This window comes from Strongylocentrotus purpuratus, unplaced genomic scaffold (assembly GCF_000002235.5).
Source record: "Strongylocentrotus purpuratus isolate Spur 01 unplaced genomic scaffold, Spur_5.0 spur5_scaffold_11, whole genome shotgun sequence".
Classification (NCBI taxonomy): Eukaryota; Metazoa; Echinodermata; class Echinoidea; order Camarodonta; family Strongylocentrotidae; genus Strongylocentrotus; species Strongylocentrotus purpuratus.
This window is the reverse complement of record NW_022145596.1, coordinates 20,319,484-20,346,872: the sequence shown is the minus strand read 5'-3', so window position 1 is coordinate 20,346,872 and position 27,389 is coordinate 20,319,484. Positions and strand designations below refer to the sequence as shown.

General features: G+C 38.7%; 1 protein-coding gene across 2 annotated transcripts in view; it reads left to right on the top strand.

The window, feature by feature from the left end:
- The window catches only part of LOC578555 (gamma-aminobutyric acid receptor subunit beta-2-like), a 65,125-nt gene that overhangs the window by 8,058 nt on the left and 29,678 nt on the right, over window positions 1-27,389 (top strand). For both annotated transcript variants that reach the window (XM_030980873.1, XM_011667420.2), the window contains exon 3: window positions 7,394-7,461. In XM_030980873.1, coding sequence (XP_030836733.1) covers window positions 7,394-7,461 — 68 coding nt within the window. The remainder of the gene's footprint in view (window positions 1-7,393; window positions 7,462-27,389) is intronic.

The following is a 27,389-nucleotide window of genomic DNA, read 5'->3' as shown; positions in this document are numbered from 1 at the left end:
TATAGTTCTGGTACATGTACATGCAGGAAAAAATATGAGCACAAATTTAGCAAACAGTGAACACCGTGGCACTAACTGATGTAATCATATAGGCTTCAAAGTTTGGCTTCCTTTTCAAAGTGCATAATACGAAATCCAGGCGCTATGCTACATGTATTCCAAGCCCCGTCGCTTGTTTTCAGCAGTGCGTCTATCCCTCTGTAATTCGATCTCCAAAAGTAGACCGGAAATCGGGGCGTGTCTGTCAATTGCTACTCTCTTGCAATGCATGCACCACTTTTACTTCTATTTCTGTGGTATCAGAGGTAACCCGAGACGGAGAAAAAAGTCTCCCTCACCGAACATGATTATATTTTGATGAGTTAGAGCGTCTGCGATATTAATAACGCGTGCTTATTTTCGTCAATTTTCTGTGCAATTATTTTGTATCTTTTATGTCTTTTTCCAAAATTGATTTGGAATTGTTCTGCAATTATCACACATTCACATTAATTCTTGTGAATGTTTTTTCGATCATATCAAATTTCGAGGGGATCAAATTATTTGCGTCATTGTATCTCGCCAATCCACGTAACAAAATATGCTTTAAAAGTAAAGGCTACTATTACTAAGAATTGGCGTAAGAACATAAAACTAAAAACTTTTTAAAGATAAAATAAATGTTATTCTGAAATTTCTTCCATTTTTTCTTTTTCTCCAAACATGACGAGTTATTATTAAATAATCTGACCTTAACGACTTTAAGGGAAAACGAATTTTCATACCTTCACTTATTAAGAGAATACCATAACTATCGAATCTCATTGTATGATAGATAATCATCATAATAATTATCATAATAGTTTATCTCTTTACAAACATTGTCGTCATATTCATTTAATGTAAGGCCATATCCATGAATAAAATTTAAAAAAAACAACAACAACAACCGGCCAAACAAACAAAAAATAAAACAAGACTGGGGCTAAACGTTTATGGGCTGCCGAACACACGTTAGTGCCATAACGGATTTTGGCATGCTCCACCCAACCCCCAATAAGTAGTTATTGGAGCATCCGAGGTCTCCACTAATACTTTCCACGTTACTGTTTTCACACTGAAATGGCCGCGTCAATTTGACAACCTCTTAGCTGCTGCTAGAGAAAGCACTGTGGGGGCTTATTCCGCCGCACTCCTGTGAATCTTCGTATAGGTGGATGAAAGCTTATGAAACACTCAAAATTAAATATCAATATCTTTTACGAAATACGTTTTATTTTCTTTAAAGTAGGGGCAATTATAACAGAGTACAATTGCAATCATACTGAGAAAAAGTGGTATAAAGACATGCGTGTGACTTTAGGCTATGCAGTTGCAAATCTGAAGAGGAAAGAAAACGAACATTGAAACATTTTAATTGAATATAAACAGGCGTACATGTATCTCTCTCGAGGCTATACATTCTCAAAAACTAGCCGGAAAGCCACAAACATTAATATGTAGTGTATGAGGGCGCGGTTCAGCCTTGATATTTAAAGTTCTACTTTTTGTTCTCTGCTCCCCAACTTGGATATACATGCACACTTTCTGCTTTTGACATGCTTAATACGCCTCTACATACGCCTCTACAAATTCATAATATTTCAAAAGACTTTCATTTTTTTTTGTCTGGGGTATGAACAATACATACCACTGGGTAATGTTTACCCCCAAAGCAACTTGAAATGAGATGTATTACCGAGGGACGACTGCAGACATTTCGCCCTACATTTAAGTTCTAATGTAACCTACCTTTTATTTGCATCCACTTAGGCGCCACGAAATTAAGCAGTCTTCCGTGGATTAAATCCTAAATTGTAATATCCCCAAAGGACTTGCCAGAAAAACCCAATTGGAACTGCTAAAACAATCATTCTGCTAGGCCATGATTGATTTCTACAGTTGCATCGATAAAAACAATGAAACAAGTAATCGCGCGTGAGCTACCAACTTGCCCTTGACACAGTAAATGTTTGCACGTGGAGGCATATTATTCATTATTTCGATCGAAAGACGTCCTTGAGCGCGAGCGGCCATGGAGACTTTAGTTATAATTTGTAACATTAATAACAGGGGAATTAAACTTTTCCCCTACCTTTAATGAAATATTTACAATCCGTGACCTTTAAAAGGAGGCAGATTATGCTGAATGTAATATGATTTGCTTTCTTTGAAAAAGAGTAAAGGACTCGACCTTCGATAATAAATTGCCTGAACAAAAATCTACAAATGTTGAAAAAAAATCATGACCTTTCAAAACAAAGAAATTACAAATGCAAAGAAAACACATAATACACATGTAAAATACAAATTGAAAAAAGACACATCATGATGTCCATTGAATCAAGAGAACTGATTTTTTTTCCCCCTCTAGATTATGCGTCATTGACAAATAAAAGGTAGATGTTTATACATCCACCAGTTCACAATTGACTAAGTATGTTTAATTGTTTCCTAAAAGCAAATACGTTACAGTTTTGAAAGCGTGCGAATCTTATTGACATCAACAAAGCTCTCGCATTGTCGTTAATGTATCTTTGAAATAGGGTTAAAAGCTAGACACCGTCCCGCGTAACGAATACAGACGTATTCGCCTTGAAAAGATAGTTTAATCAACCCTTTCATCTGAACAGCGTTCCTGTCGATCAAGGCTTGAGTATTCTATCTTTTGGTGGTTAAAAATTCAACTAATGGCAAAATAAAGTTACATTCATGGATTTTCCATAGCATTTACGTCCACTATCGATGGAGGTCACTTTTTGTTTCAAATTAAAGTTTCGACTTGGCAAACAGTATACCCATGAGGTTAGAATTGTATTCAAAAGAAGCAGGGGCATAGCGATGGTTCAGGCATTACGGGGGGTGGGGGGTTATCAGGATAGGAGGGGAGATACGAATTTTCACGAAAAATGAAAAGCTGAGGGATCTGGAAGGGGTCCTACATGTATATGATTTTCTTTTCTCTTTCCCGCCCCCCCCCCGTCTCTCTCGTCTCTCTTACCATGCTAATAGAGCTTTTAGGAGGGGGAAGTGTAGGGGGTATCCACCGAGTACGCCCTTCACTGAATGGATACGCCACTACATGTAGATTCATACCTCGCTCCATTGCAATCAAGGATAAGGGCGGGGGGGGGGGCAAGGTTTCCGTGTTGACACGGTATACTACTGCATAACTGTTTGACAACCACTGTGATATCGTGCACATAGCGGGTTCCATCAGTTTGAACAGGTGATTGACATTTATGTCGCAATAGAGCAACGAACACGTAAGAGCTCCTCTCTCGCTCTCGCACTAAACCAGACAATCAAAGTACATGTATAGATCTTTTCAAGAAATTACATTATTACATTTGGGGCTCTTCGAGACTATGTGTGTGTGTGTGGGGGGGGGGGGGGTCAATGTTCTATGTCTAGTGATAATGTTGACATCGCTATGTTCATGTTCCTTCACTTATAACAAGTGGGATTCTTTTATCCTGTCAGAAACTGAAGTACTCCAATTAAGGCTAAGTGTATTTTGTATTTGATGAATGCCTGAAAATACACGTATCTGGAGTGTTACTACAAACGTGTTTTAGAATTATCACCTTCATCTTACACGTTAGTTGTCCAAAATCATTTCAATTCATTTCCATTTATTGTATGTGTTGTGTTTGACCAGATGAGAATGCAAAATACTATACAGTAGGAGGCCCTTTGGGTGTGCATAACTTTTTACTGTTCATCAAGTAAAATCAAAACATTCCTTTATAATTTCCCCACTTCAAAGACATTTTATTTTTGGCGTTATTTCTCGAATACGAGGCTGATGTAAAGTCACACCTATACGCTGCGATGGGTTCTAAAAACTGGGTTTTTCATTGTCACGGTCACACTTAGAGTCAACCTTCTATCCAACGACAGTGCTAAGTGCTGAGACCACATGTAAAGATTCTGTCATTTCTTAATAAGTACATGACAATTTCATGCTGGGCACACACGAGGGTATCAAATATTGTTGTAATACTAATAGTATCTCAAGGTGTTATTAAGACAGTGAGTTAAATAAGATAATTAAACGACCACCTGAAGCTCTTTTTCCCCTTGTTTGGTGATTAAACACGATAAATATTATACCCATCCTCTTATTCCTGTCTTGTGTTTTTTTTTTCTTCTTATGTTTACCTTGATGTTTTTTGTGTTATGCTATCGGTTTTACAGTTTTACTCGTATGCTTGTTGTCGTCCTAGTTGAATATCTGCAATCAACTGTCTTATTGCTTGTTTGTTTTGTACTCTAATCTGTTAGATATTTATTTGTTTGACTATACATGTACATATTCATTGCCTTACTTCTTGCATTTGCAACGTTTTACATATTATTGTATAATTCACTGTATATTTATTGTTATTTTTATGTTTGTGCACCCCTTTGAAAATCAGCTGTGCTGAAAGGGCCATCCACCCTATGAAAGGGAAATGAATAAATAAATAAAATAAAGCTTGCCTGCTTGATTGGTGCCTTGTCTGTTCCAGACATTGGCGATTAAGGCTTTCCATCTCCTTCTATTTCTGGTTCTTTGTAATGTGATGTTGCTTCTCTTACCAGTCAACCAAAAGAACTTATCCATGTATTATAATGCGCTGCCCCCCTCAATTGTTCCTGTCAGTATCATGTTTTCTGTCACTTCTCTTTTCATAATATGCCCAACTGACTGAAGTTGTCTTTTCCTTATGATGTTAAGGAGGGATCTATCGACACATACCTCATTTAGTACTTATAATGTGCCATAAAATCCCGCTTTCTGCATGGACATCTTTGGTTTATTAAAGAATTTGCCATAGATTTATATAACATTGATTGCATTTTCGACCTGTGCCCTCTCTCTCTCTCTCTCTCTCTCTCTCTCTCTCGTGCTCTCTCTCTATCTATCTCTCTCTCTCTCTTGCTCTCTCCCTTGCTCTTTCTCTCTCTATCTATCTCTCTCTCGTCCTCTCTTTCTCTCTCTTTCTCCCTCTCTCTCTCTCTCTCTCCCCCTCAATCTCCCTTTCCCCTTTCTCTCTCTCTCTCTCTCTCTCTCTCTCTTCCTCTCTCTCTCTCTTCCTCTCTCTCTCTTCCTCTCTCTCCCCCTCTCTCTCTCTCCCTCTTAATTCCATTGAGCACGTCTTAATGGAACGGAAATAACACAGGCGTCAAGAGAGCCCCAAGTCAATTTTGTTGACTTGACCAACACCGAACGAGACCGAACGAGACCAACGAGACCAACACCGAACCGATCACATACCGAACAAAAATGGTACCAAACCTAATCGCCAAGAATTGCACCGTTTGGGATCGGTGTTGAGTCGGTCTACCGGTGTGACTGAACTGTTACCCAGATGAGACACTGGTACAGAAAGCCTAGAGATATTTGTCACCGTCACCTAAGCTTTAATCTACCTGAATGAGAGCGTGTGTCTAGACTCCCTTACTCACCGAGGTATATGGTTATGCACTATTTCGTAGACTGTGGGGGAGGGGGGGGGGCATACCTATACATCGCCATCTTTAAAGGGGAAGTCCACCCTGATATTGAGTTGGCTTTAATGGAAGCAGAAAAATGAGAGGAACAGGTCAGCAAAAGTTGAGAAAAATCTGACAATTTGAAGCTGCGATCAATCAAACACGTGTTGGCAACTCTGTGACGTATCTTGCGAAGTCCCTTCCCATTTGCTATGTACTATAAAGCATTTATAACTTTAAATTTACCCTTTTAAAAATTCAATTGTTTCATAAAACCCCCCTGTACGGAACAAGTCTACTCCGTCATCAATAACTAAGAAAATGAAAGTTTGTGAAATGTTCTGTACGGAGAAAATTGGAGAGGACCTCACCAGGTACGCCACATTGTTGCTAATTCGCGTTTCACTGATGACAACTTCAAACAAAATTATAACTTTGTTTAAAAAAAAAGAAATCGGATTTTGCTTTAACCTTCACTGTCCCTTTTCTCTCATTTACATGTAGTCTGCTTCTGTCAAAAACTAACTTAATGGTGGACTTCTCCTTTAATAAAAATATACGGTTTTAATAAATTATTTGAAATGCCTCCAAAGCCTACGGCGAGAAAGGATAGGCCTCTTGCCACCTTTTTACTAGTATAGATCGAGACGATTTGCCTAGAAAGAATTCTACACACTATGCAACAACAGTACTGTCTTACAGTCGATCCCTCAAAATTAATCCCCAAAGTAGTCTCCCAGTCTATTTTATGTTTTATGTGCATCTTTTTATTTTCATGTACAATGTTTATGGTTATGCTGCATCTCAAAACCCATTTCATTTCTGTGCAAAACCCTCTCCTAAAGTTTGTTAACTCATGCTTTGTAGGTCGGTAATTCTATATTACCTCTTTCGTTATTCCGTTTGAAATAGGCAAGTAAAGTAACAGAGCGTGCTTAATTTCGTGTCCGAATGTGCTAGATATGGAAATAGGCTATATAATAAAAGTATGTGGCAAACATTCGAACCTAACTATCAGTGTATCATAATAAGGGACTACATTTTTCCCCGGTCAACGCATCACCCCTAAAAAGCACTTTCCCATCGATCGCTCTTCGTAACCCGGTATGAATTTCCATCAATACCCGTGTCGAATAATGGAACAAAATGTCAAATCGCCAATTGCTTGACAGATTTCCATTCGGTAGGGTGTATAATGCCTGTTTGAGCCCCGATGTAGTTCTAAATTAGTTTTGTCTGAAAGCTTTAGATCCCTGTCCAGTAAGCCGGGGACGTCTGGAAAAGAATCGGTAGATTAACGGGGTTACAGAAATAGATAGCGCATCGACTAATGAGTACATGTGTTATATGAACGCATCTACGAATTGTAATTGATTCGAATAAGCGAGGGGAAAGTGTGAGTATGTGAGTGTGTGTATATGTATGTGTGTTTGAGAGAGAGAGAGAGAGAGAGAGAGAGAGAGAGAGAGAGAGAGAGAGAGGGAGAAAGAGAGAGAGAGAGGGGGAGAAATAATCCTTGTGGTTCATTGAACTTACAGGCGGTCCAAACACAGGCTTTGTAGTTAATACAGACTGTCCATTCCCTATCCTGATACATGTACATACTAAATAATCATGAATTCAATTCAATTTCTTATTTCGATGTCATCCTTAATGCATATGCCATCTTAGTTAGTAGCATACGATCATGACAATAAATTCCATGATGGTATGATAGCGGTTGAGCGAAGCGAGCGAGCAACATGTTGTGAGAATCTTGTTCATACTGACTGGTCTTTGATGATGCATTGTCAAATTTCTCAAGGAGGGGAGATAAAAAAAAAAAAATACCAATGTGCTTATAGGCTCTACAGCTTTTCAAATTTTCTTCTTTTTTCGTTCTTCATTTCGACAGGTCCAGCCATTGACATAGGTATAGACATCGAGATAGTATCAATAAACAGCATTTCAGAAGTTAATATGGTAAGTAAAATGCATTTTGTTTTACATCTTTCATAATGTTGTTTACCAGGTTGATTCAAAACACGCACAATATTTAAGTTGTGTTTCTCCGTGGAAGCATTTGTCGACCACTTTAATAGGAGAGCAGGGAAGAGAGGAGAGAGACAGAGAGACAGAGAGGGAGAGAGAGGGGGAGTGGGAGCAGGGAAAGAGTTACAGGAAGGTAGGGAGAGATAGAAAATATGAAAAGGAATTATTCATGTTTCGACATAATCGATTCGAGATACATTTGACATATTCACAGCAATAATTTGTCGTTATTCATTTGTACTTTTAAGACGGGTATTAATATTTATCTTTTTTCTCTTTAAACATTTCACATTTGGCACTCGTGATCTTAACTGTCTTTTAATTCCCATTATTTCCTCTCTTCTTCCTCCTTGTTCTTAGCATTCTACTTCTTTTTATTCCTTTGAAATGTAATGGGTTACCTCCTAAAAAGGAAGCAAGAAGAATAGTTTTTTGGGAAATTTGCGAGTTTTGTGATGTTTTTCTTAGAAAAGCTTTTCAAGCCATTGTTGGACAAGGTCCTTTGCATGATTATAGCATCTTGTAACACGATGTAGATATTTTCCCGGGATTCCTGCTACGGATACTTTCGGAGAATTACACCCGTGTTCAATTTGTGCGATAAATTTGTACTTCATGCCACTAAATTCCATTTTTTCCACGTTCATGTTGACATGACAAACAATGTACTTCATTGATCATTTCCAAGCCAGGGCTCTTGCGATATAAGTTTGCACGAAGTACAGAAAAGCATACACCACTGCTGACGATATGGATTGGGTAGCAAAAACTAATTAAATGCTCTCAACGCCAGAATATAAAACTGATACGCCCTTTTGTCTACCAAGTGTAACGGTCGATGAGCATGCATGAGATCGGGTGAATGAATAAATGAATGAACGCACGTGTTATTTTTCGTTAACAGGCTTTGAAAAGCAAGTGGGTTGAGTTTATTGGTTGGATAAAATGTACCTAAGTGCTCTGAACATGGTAAGGATGATACATGAAAATGTTTAAGATGCAGTTCCAATTCTTAATGTATTTATCTAGTTGAGGTTGTTGCTTTGGTGAAAGCGCGCCCTTTTCAGAATCACTTGTAAGTGGAGGGGGGAAATGGGAAAATTCGATAAATGACAATTCTCTCTTAACATGTTTGACCTTTTTTTTGCTACACGTATAATTATTAATATATACATCAATGTCTAACACCTATTACCGACGTTGTGATGCTATTCATAAATAATAATTAATGTAGTATAAAGTCATCACAGATAGGCAATATTCATGACAATAAATTTACAATGGCGGAAACATTTAAGTTCATTTGATTGTGGTCCTTGCGATGTTACGAGGCACTGTGACAGCTATACGATGCATTATGCATAGGATATCTATTACACACCTGCATTCTATCAAGTCCATTGTGCAAACGTCTGGTATTTCATCTCGTGGACTTTATGAATAATGCGCATACAAGCTATTTACTGCGGTCTTCCTTTTTCACCCCCACTTTGGTCCCCTTTAGAAAAACCGGTGACTTTCACGAGCAGGTAACAATTCATCAACATGATAGACTGCTATTTATACATATCCCCCAGAGTCATGTTTTACCCATGCTTTAAGCAAGAATAATTCTCCTCATTAAAGTCCTAATCCATTACATGAAAATGCAGATGGACGCCCAAAGCCGTTTAGTCGTTCTTTAAATGTGTCTCGTTTTATTAAAGTGACAAATGGTCGTAAGTCTACAGTAAGTTAAACGCGGCGTATTTGTAATGACATACGATGTTAATTCTACAGGTAAAATTAATGCAGGTCGTTTGGAAGTTTACAAATGGTCGTCAGTTTAATGATTATGGTTGATTCGTTTGTTGAAAAAAGAGGGCAGGGATTAATCTTTCGGGGTAAAAGGAGCTTTAACAATTTGTCTCCTTCAGAATAACACAAGTTGCTTTGGAAGGCTATTATCATTACTATTCATTTTATTTAGAACAAAGTCCTCTTCTTCCTGTAACAGATAAGGAATATAATATTCTTGACATGAGAGCCTGTCATAAATTATCCTCCTATTAAAAGATACCAAATTGTAACAGCTAGATTATTATTATTATTTTTTTTACAAACTCTTGTTATTATATGTATGTATGTATATTTGTTGTTGTTTTCAAAAAGCAAAATGTCATAATCTTTACGAGAGGAAAAACGCGTTTCAGAAAAATCGGTTACCACTTCGTGCTCCTTGGTATTTTAACGTTGTGTAGGTTGAGAGAGTGAGAGAGAGAGAGAGAGAGAGAGAGAGAGAGAGAGAGAGAGAGAGAGAGAGAGACAGACAGAGAGACAGAGAGGGGACAGAAATAGATAGAAGGGGTTAATTCCCAGGTACCAATTCACAGCTGGGCAAACTGGAATGGATGGCTTTAAAGTAATCAATTCACAAGCCATTTCTGTGCGACGCAGCAAAAAAAGAAATTCATGGTTATAAGTAATATATACATGTATATTTCTCAAAACGGCAGCTTATTTTTGTCAGCTGGAGATCGATATATCAAGAGAGAAAATAGAACTGGGTTGAAGACAATTTTGGTAAGAGACAGCAGGGTTGACACCCTCCCAAAAAATATTACTGATACAGAGAACTAACTTGTGTCTTCATCTTCACTAAAACGATCAGTGAATCAATAATTGATTAATTCAATGTGAAATCACTAGTTAAAAACGATTGAATAAGAAATGCAAACATACAAGGAACTGGAAAATTGTATATATCATTTGTATTGTTAAAGGATGTATAAGGATGGTCAGTTTGTTGTTTGGTTTATTTTACCTGACTGCATATGTATGCTTGTAAGTAAGCAGTCAGGGGACTGGCAGCTTTAAGTCCTCTTCGAGGGACTTGGTAATGAGGATTAATACCTTACCAAAGGACACTGGCGCATCGACTAGGGTTTTGAACACGGGACCTCCCGGTTTCGAGACCACTGCCCTACCACTGAGCCATCGTGCCTCCTAGGTTAATTTATCATTGGCTTGGTTTTATTTATGGCGTTTCGTTGACTTCTTTTTATGAGTTTTTCTTAAACATTGAAAACATTCTTTTTGTTTCCCCATCTCACTGTGTAATATAATTGTATATTACGACAGGTAGTTGTTTTAACAGGTGATAGTTCTACATTTCAAATAAATGGATATTGCAGAATAATTACATCTAACTGCACCCTAATTTTAAAGTAGAACAACTAATCAGAATAAATATTCATGAAAGCAACACGTGTACAATAATTGAACATTCATTAGAGCTTCCGTATTTGAAGTAGGGGTAATGGAGGAGGGGGCAGTTGCCCTTCTTCACAGGTTTTTTATCAAGAAAATGAAGTCAAAGTATTAGCAGATTTCATAACCTCTAATTTGTAAGGTAATTATGGTAGAATTGCTACATTAGACATGCACGAAATATACTCAAAAATCTACTGCTTGGTCGCAAACAATGAGGTTTAACATCGGTTGGGCGACCCCCCCCCCCCCATGATGAACTACATGCGTTACTTTATTGCGATAAGCTCTTGTTGTTAGCCCCTCCTAAGGGTCATAGTCTGGATGCGCCTCAGACTTCTAGTCAGTATGGGAAAGCGATAACTCTCGTAAAGTCGAAACATAAGACAAAGTCGAACATGAAACTAACCCGATTTAGAATACAGAATGAGCTGGGATTGAATATCCAGGCCGCTGAATCACATGCTAAAGACTTTGAGTAATTGCTAGGTAACATGACGAGGAAAAAGATTTTTGCCCGTGTCACGTTTAGGTTTTTTTTCCCCCCAAGACGAGACGTGTGGATAATGACGCGCAATTAGCCCGTATAAGTGTGCTATATAGCATGGTAATGTCGTTTCGCATTTCAGCTTCTCGACCAACTTGACAAATCTAGAAAGATATCAGAGAAGGACCGAATCAGGATGAAGAGCATATCTGGTTCTAATGGCGTAGCGTCTGTCACGGGGGGGGGGGGGGAGGGGGTGGGGGATCGATCCCCCAGATACCGAATCAGACGTTCATTTAATTAATTGAACAGGTTCTATCTTGCCTTCTTTCAATCGTCTTTAATAGTGTTTGTCATGATATTCACCCTCCTTATTCCCTTCTCTATCCATCTCATTCTTTTCCTAACCACCTTTTTTTTTTTTGGGGGGGGGGGGGAGGGTTGGGGCATGAGCCCCTAATATTACGCTCCCATTTAATACTCATATTTCAACATGATCCATGTCAACACACGCTCAAGTCGCTATTTGAAAATTGCTGCTCCTACTTGACGTAACAACATGATCATTAGGGACTTTTAGATTTGCACGTCGACAGCTTTGACTGCAACATGTGACGTCATTTTAAGGCACTGCGCATGCGTCACGTCGTCTCAGTCGCTGATCGAGAATGCGTCAACCTTGATTTTCCTAAATCTAGTACGGTACTAGTATATGCCGCGTGCGCATAAATTATACAGTTCCTCAGGTAGACAAAGGAACATCCCTTCCCTGCTATTTATGTAAAAATGTGTAGAACAGGTGTCACATGCATATTCACCTGTTCTACACATTTTTACATAATAGCAGTGAAGGGATGTTCTTTTGTCTACCACAGCAATTGTTGAGGGTAGAATGAGGAACTGTATATTTTGTCCTCTTTCTTTGTCCGTGATGTTCATATTTTTACTTTCTACATGCATGTGTATCGTCGAGTGCAATCTAAAAAAAATCTAATTGTAGTCAACATGGGCAGTTGAGTATGTTGACACGCATGATCAGTCGGCGTTCGTCGTGTTCTCGTCCACTCAATCTAAAAGTCCCTAATTTGACTTGAAAAGCGCGACTTCATATTTGTATATGGCATAATAGCTAAATAAGGCAACAGCTGATTGAGCGCTTCTGTAAGACTATCTGCACTGGTTTGCCAAGGAGACATTAGACCTCCCTGAATGGTCACTTACAGGTGATCATCTCATCCCATCAGCTCTTGATTAACATAAGAAAAAGGCCATCACGGGGGATTAACGGTCACCGATTGGGCATTGTTTCCCATATAGAGGGCACAATTAACTATAAGTAGTACAGTAGGGATTTAAATAGTCCATGAAATTCAATGGTACCTTACGGTTTTTTATCCATTTCTCATTCAAGGAAAAAATATGATAAGCATCAAGCGTTTATAGTAAGACTGTGTATCAAATATTGAGAATTAGCAAGTCCCCTGGATAGGAAGTAAAATCACCATAACCTCAAATTTAGCCACGGTGGTATACTGCGTATAGTGCGTACACTACAAGAATTCGTTAAAAATCCTAGACGACTTTCTATCGGCCTGGTCACTTACAGGTGATTATCTCATCCAATCAGCTCTTGATTAGCATAAGAAAAAGGCCATCACGGGAGATTAACGGTCACCGATTGGGCATTGTTTCCTATAAAGAGGGCACAATTAACAATAAGTAGTACAGTAGGGATTTAAATAGTCCATGAAATTCAATGGTACCTTAAGGTTTTTTTATCCATTTCTCATTCAAGGAAAAAATATGATAAGCATCAAGCGTTTATAGTAAGACTGTGTATCAAATATTGAGAATTAGCAAGTCCCCTGGATAGGAAGTAAAATCACCATAACCTCAAATTTAGCCACGGTGGTATACTGCGTATAGTGCGTACACTACAAGAATTCGTTAAAAATCCTAGACGACTTTCTATCGGCCTGACAGCGAGAATAGCCGAATTTGCGGCTACCGCGTTGCGGGCATCGGGGACAAATTAGCAAGGTAATGAAACGATCGGAATTAATTTATTTGACAAATGCGGTTAATGAATTGTCGTATTATTCAGTCGTTTGGGTTGGATCAGGGATAGCTCCCGGAGATCTAGGGAGATTGACGTGCTCACTGACAGATACAGTACACGCCGAAAATCTCCGCAACACGATTTACACGATTCAAAATTTACACGATTCGACTGCTCGCGGGAATCGTGTAACCATTTATTTTTACACGATTCGTTTTTTGCCAGTGAAGCGAAATTTGAATCGTGTAAACGTGTAATCGTGTAAAATTACACGATTCCTCAATTCAGGTCGAATCGTGTAATCGTGTAATCTTCCCGCCGAAAATCTCCGCAACACGATTACACGATTCAAAATTTACACGATTCGATTGCTCGCTGGAATTGTGTTACAATTTATTTTCAGTGGTGATGGTGAGCAGGTTAAGGATGTCTAGTTCAGTAAAAGCAAGAAGTTACTTCTTGGTTGAACGAGGACAAGTGGACGATACGAGCGGATAGCGAACATTACGCTTTCTTTCTCTTGTATATATTTTTAATTGCAGTGTCTTGTCTCTAGTTTTATTATAGACTGTTTGAAAGTTAAAAAAATCAGTCCACTTCCCGAAAAGCACTCTCGGATTTAATCCTCGGTGAGAAAAAAAGAAAAAAAGCGATGAACGACGAAGGAAGGGGGGAATTCTGTTTTTCCTAAGTTGTAAATAAGTAAAAATGATTACAAAATGTAAAGGAGGGCTAACATAATTAAGTATGTTGTGATACTCTTACATTACAAGGCTGTACCAATTAGAATTATGTTCACCAGCTCATTCGTTACTATGAATATCGTTATACTTTTTTTTTATTCAATCATTATCCATTTTACAAACCTGGTTTGTAAAAACGCGTCAAAACGCGTCATATGACGCACAAAAACCAAGGTTTGACGACAAACCTCCTTTGTGAATTCGGGCCTTAGACTTTGATCACTTATTGCTTTTTTAGCGTTCCTCATTTTCGTAAATTACCTTTTACAACATTGCATTATTCAGCTATATGTATAAAGAGCTACGGTCAAGGCTTAAGGGCACACTTCCTGTCACATACAAAAGAAGCTTACTCTGAATGTGGCCTGCCATTGACCCTCGCCGGGGACAAAGGCCGTTGCCCTAGCTACAGGCAGAGATCCTTACATAATACCTATTGTTCAGGGGGTTCCCCTTGAACATAGGATCCCCCTGAACAATAGGTATTACATGTACGTAAGTATGTAAGCCACTGGCTACAGAGTGTAGGGAACAGTTGCAAGCCGAGAATGAATAGAATAAGTGAATGGCCAGTTACGTTAAGCTAGCGGCACAGTGTCCCCCCACTTTTTCAAGTTCCCCCAAAGTGCCCCTTTAAGTGTAGGAAAAGTACCTATTTTACTTTGAAAAGTGTCCCTATTAATTTGTAAAAGTGCCCCTTCCCCTTTCAACTCTGATAAGTGCTCCTTTTCTTTTGACGCACGCCCCTTTTCCTTCGACGAGTTCCTATTTTCCTTTGCAATAAGTGTCCATTTTCCATTCTCATTAGTGTCCTTTTAATCTCTAGTAAGTATCCCCCTTTAAGTACGAGAAGTGCCCCTCTTCACTTTTGATAAATGCCCCCATCAACTCCGATAAATGCCCCTATTAAAATCTGATCGGTGCCCCTTTTCTTTCAACTAAAGCTTTTTATCGCTCTTTCTCTCTCTCTCTCTCACTCTTTCCCTTTCTTTCAATATCTTTCCATTCCCCCATATCTTTCTCGCCTCTCTTTCCCTCATTATGTTCCCCTCTTACCTTATTAATTTGTCTCTTTTCCTCTCCGTTTCATAGCCTTCTCATTTCTGTTAATTTTACTATGTTTCGCCCTTCTTTTTTTTTTATCACTCTATTTCACTCTTTCTTTTCTTCCGGTCAACTTTTTAGTTTTCCCATTTTTCTCTCTTGCATAATTTTTTCTGTTTATCTTTATCGTGCCTCCCAACCCTCATTTTCCTTTTATATGTTCCCTTCTCCTCGTAGCTATCTTTTTTTCCTTTACTATTTCATCTGTCTTCCTGTTTCTGACGTTTTCCTACCTTGTCTCACGGATTAGTATACGATACATGTAACTTAGTGGAAAGTGCTGAGGTTTATATACACGAATATAAAGTACAGTAATTAACTGATGTACACTGAAGGTAAGTTGTGTATAAAGCAATTGGTGTCAGCAGGATACGATTTAACGATTGTTGCAGCTTGTCGCATCGTTCTACCAATGCCCTTATAACCCTAATAACTATTTACACGATTACACGATTCAGAGCGACATTCTTCAATCGTGTAAATTTACACGATTACACAGTTACACGATTGTTGCATCTGGTCGAATCATCCGACCAACGCACTTAACTATTTACACGATTACACGATTCAGAGCGACATTCTTCAATCGTGTAAATTTACACGATTACACAGTTACACGATTCAGGTGAATCGTGTAAACCGTGTAATCCTAAAAATAAATCGTGTAATCGTGTTGCGGAGATTTTCGGCGTGTACTGTAGCTCCGCAACCATTCCATTGTCTGCTTACCTGTATTTCTTATTTTTCTTTTATAAAAACGTCGTTGCACAATAATTGTGATCGGGATGAATGCAGTACTTCTGATCATTCTTAGAGTCGTGTTGTTTAATTGCATTTAGGCCTAATTAAATCATATCCACTATACATAAATAAATTAAAATCAATATAATAATGATTAAAAAATAACTATATATGACATTTCAATCATTTTGACGAAAGTGAAAATATATTATTTCATTGGAAATAGAGCTGAGCTCATATGGGTGGTGTTCGGTCAGTCAGTTGTGGAAAGCACACTACATAAACCTATACCGGTATTATCTATACATACACTGTTATTGGAGGATGATATATCTATTGTTTATTTGTTTTCTTCAAATTGTCTTCCTACCCAAAATAATGTGTAGTATTTTGTTGAGTTATCAATCATTATTGACATGATGATGCGTGAGATGAATCGAAAAAATTCAATTCAAATCAAAATGTATTCATGTCGGTAAATAGATAGGGTCCTCGAAAAGTGTGAAATGAACATTCTAGGTCAAACCGCTTAAGAAGTCGATGATCGAAGTAATGCGAGTGTTCCGAGGTCAGATATGGAAAGAGAAATGAATGAGGAGATAGATGCGTGGTGTAGAGAAAGATAGAGCGAGAGAGAGAGAGAGAAAGAGAAAGAAAGAAAGAGAGAGGGGGGGGGGGTCGATGGGAGAAGGTCACCCTAAAACCTGTACATGAGTGGATATCAATAATAAAAATAAAAAATAAACATAAACAAGTAATACTACTAATAATGCGAAATAATGTTAATTGCTATTAAAGCGAACATTGTGAAATAATATTTCAATGCACGTAACATGAATTTCCTTGATACGCTCATGTCAAGACAGAAATAAGACTTCAAATGGCCATCGGTCGTTATATTGCCTGACCTATACACCTCTGATCTATACACGGAGTGCCCGTTTACACAATGAAATGATCAGAGGCCTCCAGCTCTGCTAAAGGAACCAGTGGGGGTAATGCTAGACACCTCTAGATGCTTGAGGGCGTGTTGAAGAGGGCTCTCGAGTTCCCGTGGCCATGGTGCTTTCGTCACGGTCACCCAGACTAGACGGGTACTGAACGGTTATCTTACACCACTCCACAGCCTAGAGTGAGGGAGGGAGGGGGCGGTTGGAAGGTGCTTGATTCGCGGGAGCCGGGTGTTATGTATCTTGAAGAAAGAAAAAATGTATTGTGGAAGGGATCATGTTTGGGGATCCGGGATATATTCGTAGATTCTAAGGTTAAGAGGCTTGGCTTTCTTGAACGAAACTACTACGGCGTTCTTAGAAACTATTTCGGTTATGATTTTGACGTGTTCACTTGTGATGAGACCATTCACGAAAGAACGCAGGTTTCTTTTTTAAATTAGGGAGGGCGTGAGGAAACTATACGCCTATTCTTTTATGACATTTGTAGACCTGTTCTCTTTCTACAACCCTATTTCGATTATTAAAAAAAAAAAAAAAAAAAAACAACCTTAAATTGCAGGTTGACATTTAATAAAGCTCCTTCAAACGCGACATGTGACAGGCTAATAACAGGCCAACTGTAATCTATTTACTCTTAACAACATACCAATCCAAAATTCAATTTCCTTTTTTTTATATTAATAATATGATGTTATAGACATCAGGATGAACAGCAGAATTTCGTTTGTAAAATCATACTAAAATAAGCATATACATTTTCGGTAATTTATGTGAAGAAGGACAAATTCCCTCTTTTATAAACAACCTTTCCTCTATGTAGATCTTTCCGGAAGTCTACCATCGCATCGTCCAGTGCTGTATCGTTTTACAAAACAGGAATGAGAAGAATAAGCTTGCCCTCTGTCTCCATTTTCTGTTTGTTGTATCTGTTTTCATTATTTGAATATCCCTTGGATTACTGCGATCAAATTGCAGGAGACAGAAGATGAAATAGCCACCGGGAATACAGCCCTTCAAGTAAATCCGCAAAATGTCAAACAAAAGGGTAAATAGCTGTACAAGAATATATAACCATGCAGCACTTGCAATATAGAACTGTAGTTAAATCACCAGTGACAAAACCACATGTATCATATTTGTGTTGTATTTGTTGAGCTGGGGGACGCGTCAATGTCAAACAGATTATCCATAATTGCAATGACGTCATGGAATGTCATCCTCAATCGATGGTCATATACAAAGCAATTTTTTCTTGGTATTCTTACCCGTTTGAATATCAAGTTTGATATCAATCGAAATATATTTTCTTCAAAAAGGCTAGGTTACATAGCCTATAAGACTTTGGATGCTTCTATGCGAAAGCCCTGATGTAATTGACGCCAAAGCCTTTTTGCTGTACGGTTAGATGTTTTCTTCTCCCAGAATTTTGGCCCAAATACAAAATAGGTATACCTGCAAGATCTAGTTGTTCTTATTATATCGATGAGACAGGCATAAACATTTGACGTTGATGAGAAATAGATTTCCCCTGCATTTAAGAAAATGAGAAAACTGGGAAGTTTTAGGGAGAGCGAGGTAAAGGTGGAACGAAGTCAACAACATTTACCTACATTTGATATAGTAAAGAAACCTGTTCCAGAACGCATTCCCTATCCACAAAAGTAGAATGGAGTAGGAGGGAAGGGGGAAGGGGAAGGGGGAGGGTGACGGGGGGGGGGGGGGTCCATGGAGTTAGAATGAAGGAAAGGAGGGGAAAGTGTTTAGGGTAGACATTAAAACTGCGAAGAGAGATGTATTGTAAAATTACACAGGAAACGATAAACCACTGATCACAATAAATTTAGATTAAGAAGGAACTTCGAAGAACTATAAAGTCTTTATTAAACTGAAACAGACTGGGTGAGCCATGTTAACTGTGGCAATAAAATTGAATGGTTGCATTCGGAGTCTTTAACATCTCCTTAAAAAGATTGTCTAGACAATCACACCCTACCCTGAACGTATAGGAAGAATCAAGAAGACGTAACAGACGACATGAATAGGTTACATCCATCAAATCGAGGAACCTTAGTAATATGGGACGTTAGCCACAAAGGACATAGGCCTAATCTTGTTTATATATCGAAGCGACAACTCGTCCCACAGTCAACTGGGATGGCCGGAAATAGGACACGTCATGATACGTGGCTATATGAAGTGTTCATGTATAATCTCTACGTACAGTGCCACATTGAGATTATTGGATAAACAGTACATGTTAAACAAAGAATACTCACTCCAATAAACTTGAAATAATATTCACATACGATCTTCATGTTAAGAACGAGATAGGAAGTAGATGTGGAGGAATGAATTGCAGAATTATTTCGAAATGGAATGCCCACCAAGATGAATGCTGACATTCAAGATAACTTGTTGTAGGAAGGGCTTTTATCTCAAAAAATAAAAGAAAAACAGGAAGTAAACATTCTTCAAAATCAGGAAGGAAAAACAAAAATCGTAACAAAGTTGATAGGGGGTGGGGGGGGGGGGGGGGGGAGAAGGAAATTTTTCGAGCCAAGGATCACTCCTAACGAATCGATGATTATTAAACAGCGCCCCGAAAATGGACGATCTCAGGGGGGCAACGACAAAGACCCTTAAACGTTCACACATGCATCGCGGACCGAGGGCATAGACGAAGGCACAGACGAAAGAAGACGAAGTCGTAGAAGAAGAAACTAGGACGTGCCTTGCACAGGCTTTCACGGGTAATTGATCATGTCCCCATGGCTTCGGGTTTATGAAAGACATGTCCCAGATATCATGGAGGTGTAAAAGGGCCACGCATCCTTCCCTAATCGTGCTCGAGAATGGGACTCTCTGGATGGAAGCTCATTTTGGAGTGAAACGTTTGGTATTAAAGCACCACTGCACTACGTGTAGCTACTTGCGCCCTCTATATAGCATACAATGCCTAAGCGGTACCCTCTGGTCCGCCATGGTCCCCTATTTCTTATGGTAATTGAGAGCTGATTTGATGAGATAACCACCTGTCAGTGACCACACTGGGAGGTCGAAGCCCTCCTGGCCAAACTAGTGCAGAAAGGCTTTAAAGAAAAGTGGGAACATGGACTAAGATCCTTGAGTTATCATCTCTATTGTGTCACCAAATCAAACAAGTTTACACGATCTTACAACATATCACTTTTTGGTAGATTAATTTGATGTTCAAAATAATGTCGTTTGTTATTATTCTTATTACTTATAATATTACTAGTCATCATATCTCACTTCTAAGTTCATGAACACGTTTACTTTTCAAGAGGAAAGGCAAGACATTTCTTTGTCCCAACAAAAAGAAGATGGCATGTACTATTGACACTTGTCGGCTAAAGGCAACCGCAGTGTTGCTAGGGTTAGGTGTAAGGTGAGGATATGTGGAAAGAAAAGGAAATAATAGATTTTCTGACACTGTCTTTATATTTGACATGTGTTGAATTCACCGAATAAAGGCAGGTGTATTGATCTTGTTAGGGTTTTCTACATCGAATGGTGTTCAGGTTAAAATGTAAAAAACGAACAGCTCACACATACTTAGAATATAATTATTGGGGCTTTTGATGGCGCTTAAACAATCCATTTAAGGAAACGAAACTAAAGCATGTTTTAGCCAATTCTCATTAAATCTTGAGATCGGAAGCGTGGTATTTCGATCTGACAAAATGAGAAATGCATAACGGGCACACGTTTTGAATGAGCTAAACCTCAAATTTCTTTGAATGTTATTTGACTGTTTAAAGAGTAAAACAAATTTATAAAATCTAATGAAAATTAAGAAAAGGATGGTAAATCCAAAATCAACAGCATAATTAATCAGTGATAATGCAATTTCGTTGTGTCCAATTACGTAAATAGATTATAATTAATTCTTTTGTAATCTGGCAAAGTCAGATCAGATTGGATTAAATCACTCTCTGTCAGAGTGCTTTTCACCAGTATGGGTTAAGTTGCATTTAGGACGTACAACCGTATAACCCGATGTCGACTCCGCAGCTGAGTCTACAAATTCTGCAGCTTTTAACTTTGCCAAGGTATTACGTCATTCGTGATTCTCAGAAACACCCTGGAGATCAAAGTCACGAATTTCGAAGATGGAGACTGAAATGAAGTTGTAGATGAAAATAGAGTTGGAGCTAGAGAATTCGATTGGATTTGTTGCTCTTTATTTGTCAGATGAAGTTCAGTTCTAAGTGTGTAGGGCCCGTGTAAAATTGCATTAGTGGTAGGCCTATACAACCAGTGTTAAACGACAGAATGCATAAATCGTGTGAGCACACAGCAATCATCTGTTAAAATGGGCACTAATGTACTAATAAAAATATAAAACGACTTATTGATTGATGAATCTGTTCTTTCAAAATTTGGAGGAGGCTATCGAAAGGACAATTGGATGTATATATATACCATCCCAAATAGCTACGGCAAATCATTGTTTATAATATGGATGATCGAGACTAACCCTTGTTTGTTAGACCGGGTATGCGTTGACAATCAAAATGAACATCGGCTTATGTTCTTGTTTCAATCCATTGCTTAACTGCCTCTCCGTAAAGTTATATCTGAAAAAGAAAAGGCGTTTCATCATGGGAAAATCTGTTTGGATATTTCATCACCGAACGACGCAATCTTCGTTAGATGTGGAAGGACTGTGTTGTTTGTTCGGTCATCGGATGGCTTTATGACATGTCGACAGATACCCGGCTTCCAATGTTTGCAGTAATTGATCTCAACATGATTGGATCTTATTGCCTATCCATTAAACCAAGGTCGCGGGACACTCAGTACACCCTGGCACACGCACAAGAACGAAGCTCAATAACGCTGAGATGTCGGTATCTGTTGCACACGCGGTGTCATTTTGAAGGCGTAGGATTGCGCTAGGCATTTTGATAACGTAGGATTACGCTAGTCATTTTGACTACATTTTCACGAAGTGACGGTAGTGAGGAAAATCGCATATAATATGCGTGACGATTTTCCTCCTTACTGTCTTCGTGAAAATAGGGCCGAATTGCGCTAGGCATTTGGATAACGTAGGATTGCGCTAGTCATTTGGATAACGTAGGATTGCGCTAGTGGCTAGCGCAACCATTGTTATGAGAATGATATCGTACAAAAAGTGAACCCACAATGACCAATGCAGCTACTACTCCGAATTGCTGGCGTCATATCCCAATTTCCTTTACAGACTTAAAGATTAGCGCAGGTAATAGCGCAAAGGAAACGATGCCCCATGTACATTGTCGTTGCGTCTTTGCATGGATGTAGCAGGTATGATTCGACTTTCCACTTCACGGGGAGGATGAGACGAGTCAAAGTCCCACGCTGTATCGCTGAGTTTCACCCATATTGTCTAAAGAAATCGGGGCATTGGGACTGGGGCTCAACAAAAAAATTGAAGAAGATCATAGCCCCACCCTTTCGCCCTTTACCCCTCCTCCCACACTCTCCTCAACTAGCGTCTGGGCAACAATATTATCCTGGCTTCCACCACTTCCTGATTTCAATTCCAAGTTTATTGACTCGCGGCCACTCGGAGAACAGGAGCTAGTTGTCCCATCGTTCAGTCAATAGACAAAACGCCATTCAAAATAAATTTTCTGCCCTGCCTGATTGTTTGCTTTCATAAGTCAACGTGTATTGGCTGGCAGAGGAAGATTGGGTATTACTGAATGTCTTGCATGATACCAGTGGCGTACCCTGGGTTCGACCATATTGAGGGCGCTGGCTACACGGGGGTTGGGGGGGGGGGGGGGGGTCATCGGAGCTGTCATCGGTGGGTGAATGCGAATAAATAAAACTACATGGTTAGGCTTGTGGAAAGGGTTGGAATCACTTTCTTTGTCACGTAGCATTTCTCCTCTTTGTTTCCTTTTGTCACTTCCTCAGTCATGTCCCCCTTTCTTTTCTTTTCAAGTTATCTATTGGAGCAGGACAAGTGTTTCCGTCGTAGTCAAACCAATTATCGTTACCATCAATCATGCGCGTACTGCTGACTTCTTATTCATAATCAAACCATCTTGAAAAAGAAGGTTTGCGAAAGTTTTGGTTATCCTCATGAATTTCAGGATCAATTATTATTTTCTACCCCATGTGCTGTATAATACTCAAAGTTCCTTCTCTGTTTGTGTATGTGTGAGTATATTTAATTGGATAATAACGATCCTTCATTTGTAGATAATCTTGATGCTATCATCAAATAGAACTGTGTACCTGGAAAACACTTCCGATATTCCCGGTATAACATGTGTACAACCCATACTCGACACTACACCTGAGCTCGATGAAAACCATACACTTAAAGAGAAGGTTGAGTTTTGTGAAGAGGTGAAAATAGTTTGTGAGCGTTATCATTGTTATTATGCAAGTGTGGAAGAACATCAGGTAAAAAAATGTTCCCTAAAAAGCATGGCACTTCAAATGCCTTAATATTCTAAATGTGGCATGTAACATCATAACAATCGGGACGGATTTTTATGCCACATGTTCGTGTAGTCCCATACACATTTTTCTGTGTACAGTGCTTGTAACTTTACAAGACTGGGCCGAATTGATATCATTTTGATGGTTCCAGAACCTTTAAGTACACAACAATACTGATATGCTAGATGATCAACCTTTTCTGATCGATTCCACAACGTTTCTTTCACAATGCAATCGCATGACCAGAACTCAACTTTATCTTTAACGATGCCATAGTTGTCTCAGATACAATTGTCGATACGTCGTGCCCATATATCAAATTGAGTTGATTCTTTTTCAGGCGTTGTGCTCCAGATTTAAAGTAGGTCGTTGGAGAGTCAAGCGCATGTTTGAGGAATTACTTTTCCGGGAAGGAAAACTCGTTATGTTTCGTCCAGGTCTATAGGATGATTCCTCGCCAACGCAACATGGCGAGAATATCGTTTGTTCACCTTCTAACTGCGTGATTACTCTCCAATCATGCAGCCATAGCCCCAGGAAATCTGATCATTTTCAACCATTTTCCATAAGCATGGTTGTAAATCGGCCTAGACGTGGGCTTCAGACCGCGTTTTCATATTTCATTCTCTGCTTTGTCATATGTGATATGTGATATGTGATCCTTGTGATATATCTTTTTACCAACAATTCGGCAACAATTACCCAATGTTGGTGAATGTTTTAACCAACCAACACAAATTGTCTCCTTTTTTTCTAACCGACATTGATAACAGTTAAGCCAACACTTTATAGAGTGCTGTAACTTACACTTTAGCTAGTCCCTCTACATAATAATTATAACAATGATAACATAAAGAAAGAAAGAACAAAAGAACAAAATTCGAAACAAACAAAATATGTTTTCTAACTATGGTAATAATTATTAGAAATCGTATACATGTACATGCTTCATGACAATTTATGTTGTTTCATGGAGTGTGTCGTTTTCAGAACCACTTTGTTCAAAATGATATCCTTTGTTCAGGTCAGTTTTCTTATCACTTTCTTTAAATTGATTATACAAGGAAATCTTCATAAAATGAAGGTGATTCCGGTGACGGGGCGGAAAAGTGCGATGTCATTACCGCCATCCTCAATATTCTTAAAATGACACATCAATCTGAAAAGCTACACTTTCTTTTCCATATAGAGATTGCATTATTGGGATTTACAGCGTAATAACACAGATTACCTAGCGGCACCGCTTTAAAACTCCAAAAGCGTTCAGATATACCGTCAAAAGAAATGGTGACTCTTCTGGGATTACCTTAATACACTAAGATTACGCCCTCGCTCTGATTTTATCGAATATCGTTAATAATAAATATAAAAATGACCTAAGGTAGCTTCAAGGTCTACCTAGTAATTAAGCAGTTTTCAAGACCACATTAACTGGAAATCCAACTATTAATAACCCAGTGGCTAAACCGACAGAACTATGCCGATGACACTATTATTTAGTCATTACCGTATCACTATAAAATCTTAATCCAGGGAAAGAGGTTAGTATAAAATGTACATGGGGAAAAACAAATACAATGATGTAACATTGCTTCAGATTCTGAAACAAAATCCTGGATTTAGTTTATGCTGCAAACATAATTATAAACATTGTAAACTTTCCCTTGAGTTTTACAAGCAGATCGCCTGTCTGATTTTCAAGATATTTATGATTGGAAATCGAAGTCATTTATTGGGGAAAATGAGTATGGTAAAACCGTCACACAAATATTTTTACTTTTTTGAGGCACTTCACAATCATTTCGAAGCGCAATCTTTTAGGGCTTCCATATTACACCATAATTATCACAGACACTGATAACACAAAGCGCCATGCATCTCAGATTTAGCATTGTTAAACGATGCCTTTAAACGGCAGCCAACGGTAAAACGGAGGAAAGTGGTTGCTGGGAAGAAACTACGTTGATGCCAGTGAAAGTATTACTAATCAGGCCGGAGGAACCAGAATAACAGATATTGCACAATATCAATGCTGCTTTGGCTTCTGGTCATATAGAGGAAATCATCTTCCATCATTCTTCTCCGTTCCCCCTAACAATGTTGCAATTCTAAACAGATTGACTGTAAGGGCATTGCCACATCCCCATTCATAATTCTGCTTCCATATTGTATAGAACTTGTCCTCCCTTCCCCCTTTCTCCCAATCCTTCCACTCAATCTCTTTTTCCCCCTCATCTCGTTCTTTCTGCGATTCACCCTCTCTCTCTCTCTCTCTCTCTCTCTCTGTCTGTCTGTCTATCTCTCCCCTTTAATTTGTTTCTCTCTTCAGGTCTATTATGTCTTTCATGTTATTTCACTTTCTCTCATGTTTTACTTTGCTTTACATTGGTAATGAAAACATTTATATAGCTAAATTCATTTACGTTTTGAACAAAAGACATAGTGCTTTTGTTAGTTTCCACTGAGGTCCGGACATAGTAGAAGTAGAAGTTACTTGGTCTTACGATTTTAAGAGATTTCGGAACATTAAGGTTAAACCTGATAATCAACAACAATACTTCGCATTAAAAATGTTGTAAACAAGATTTGATACAAGAATACAGAATAGGATTTTTTGGAAAGCGTGCTAGTTATGACTTGGAATCGTTTCAGCCAATTAGTTCTCACGATGATAAATTTTTCTCGATGATACGGGAGAGGGGATGAGATCAACACCGTCAAATTCATTAACCTCGATACTCTTACCTGGATGACACAGGTGACACCGTTAATGAGCTTCTAGGGAATCATCAGTGATGCTTCGCACCTTGACAGTAACGGCCTTGATGTGTTTACATGATCAATTGCAGGGGACTCATTAACGATTGGAGTGGCCGTGATCTCGGGTGGAAACATGGCGTTAAGGCTTGGCCAGGTTGTAATTGGACATTCGTCAAGAGTGATTTGATTTTAAAGGTTCAATGGGCATAAGGGTGAGTTAAGCCCACGGTATGCACACCTTGATGACCTAGACCCTGGTTAAATTGGAAACATCTCTCTCTTTTTTAATAAGGAAGCGCAAAAACCTTGTTAAAGATGGATAATTCGTTGCACGACGATTTAGTGATTCGATCGTAAAAGAAGGGGAATACACGTCGACTGGATAGCCAGATGTTGTTAAGCAAATATAAACGAATTAAAATCCTGTTAAGCAAGGGGCTAAAAGGTAAAAATCGCCAAGATGGAGGTCGCGTGAAAGGTCAAATTGGTGAGAAAATGCACATCATGTCCAACACAGGGTGATCTTTTTAATGTGCTCACCGTATTTGCATCCGATCAGGGTTTCTATGACTGGACTTTCCACAGGCTTGAAGGATGTCTTTCGTCATGTACAAATATTGCCGTCATATTTAGTAACAAGTTGGCTATGGAAATCTTGATAGGCATTATAGGCTAATTAGATGACCTTGATAGCAATGTCAAAATCAATTCATCACTTGCTTCTGTACGACACAAGATGACACCGTCTCAAACAACACTTCCAACTGCTTTAAACTTGTCTCTAACCTTTTCAGTATTTTAAAACGAATATTCGATACAGAAAGTTTAACACCTATATTTGGAGAAGTCATCCGTGAATGATAACATTATTAACCCCAATGACTTGGTAAAGACGTGGCGATTTGTTGATCCATTGATTGTTTGGTCCACGATCTTTGGCCAAGGGAAATGATCAATGACTGAATGTCTGTCTGGTAGGCGTTTATTTATAGACGTCCATTTTGTTTAGCATTTCTTTGTCTCATCTATTCCACTCACACAGACAGGTGCCACTATTTTGATCTCCCGTCTTCTGAATATGAATACGACCCCGTCCTGTTTTTTCTTCCGAGAAATGAATAGACACCAATCTAGACGACGAAAAGGTCGAGATTGTTTAGTCTAATGATGATGATGAAGTGATGTTGCTGGAAAATAGTCATGTGTGACGTTCCTTCTTACAGGCTTCTCTTATGTCTTTTGTGGGTAATTTGAACGTGATATTACGCTGTACTTTGGGGTGTTTTAGTGATGTTCCC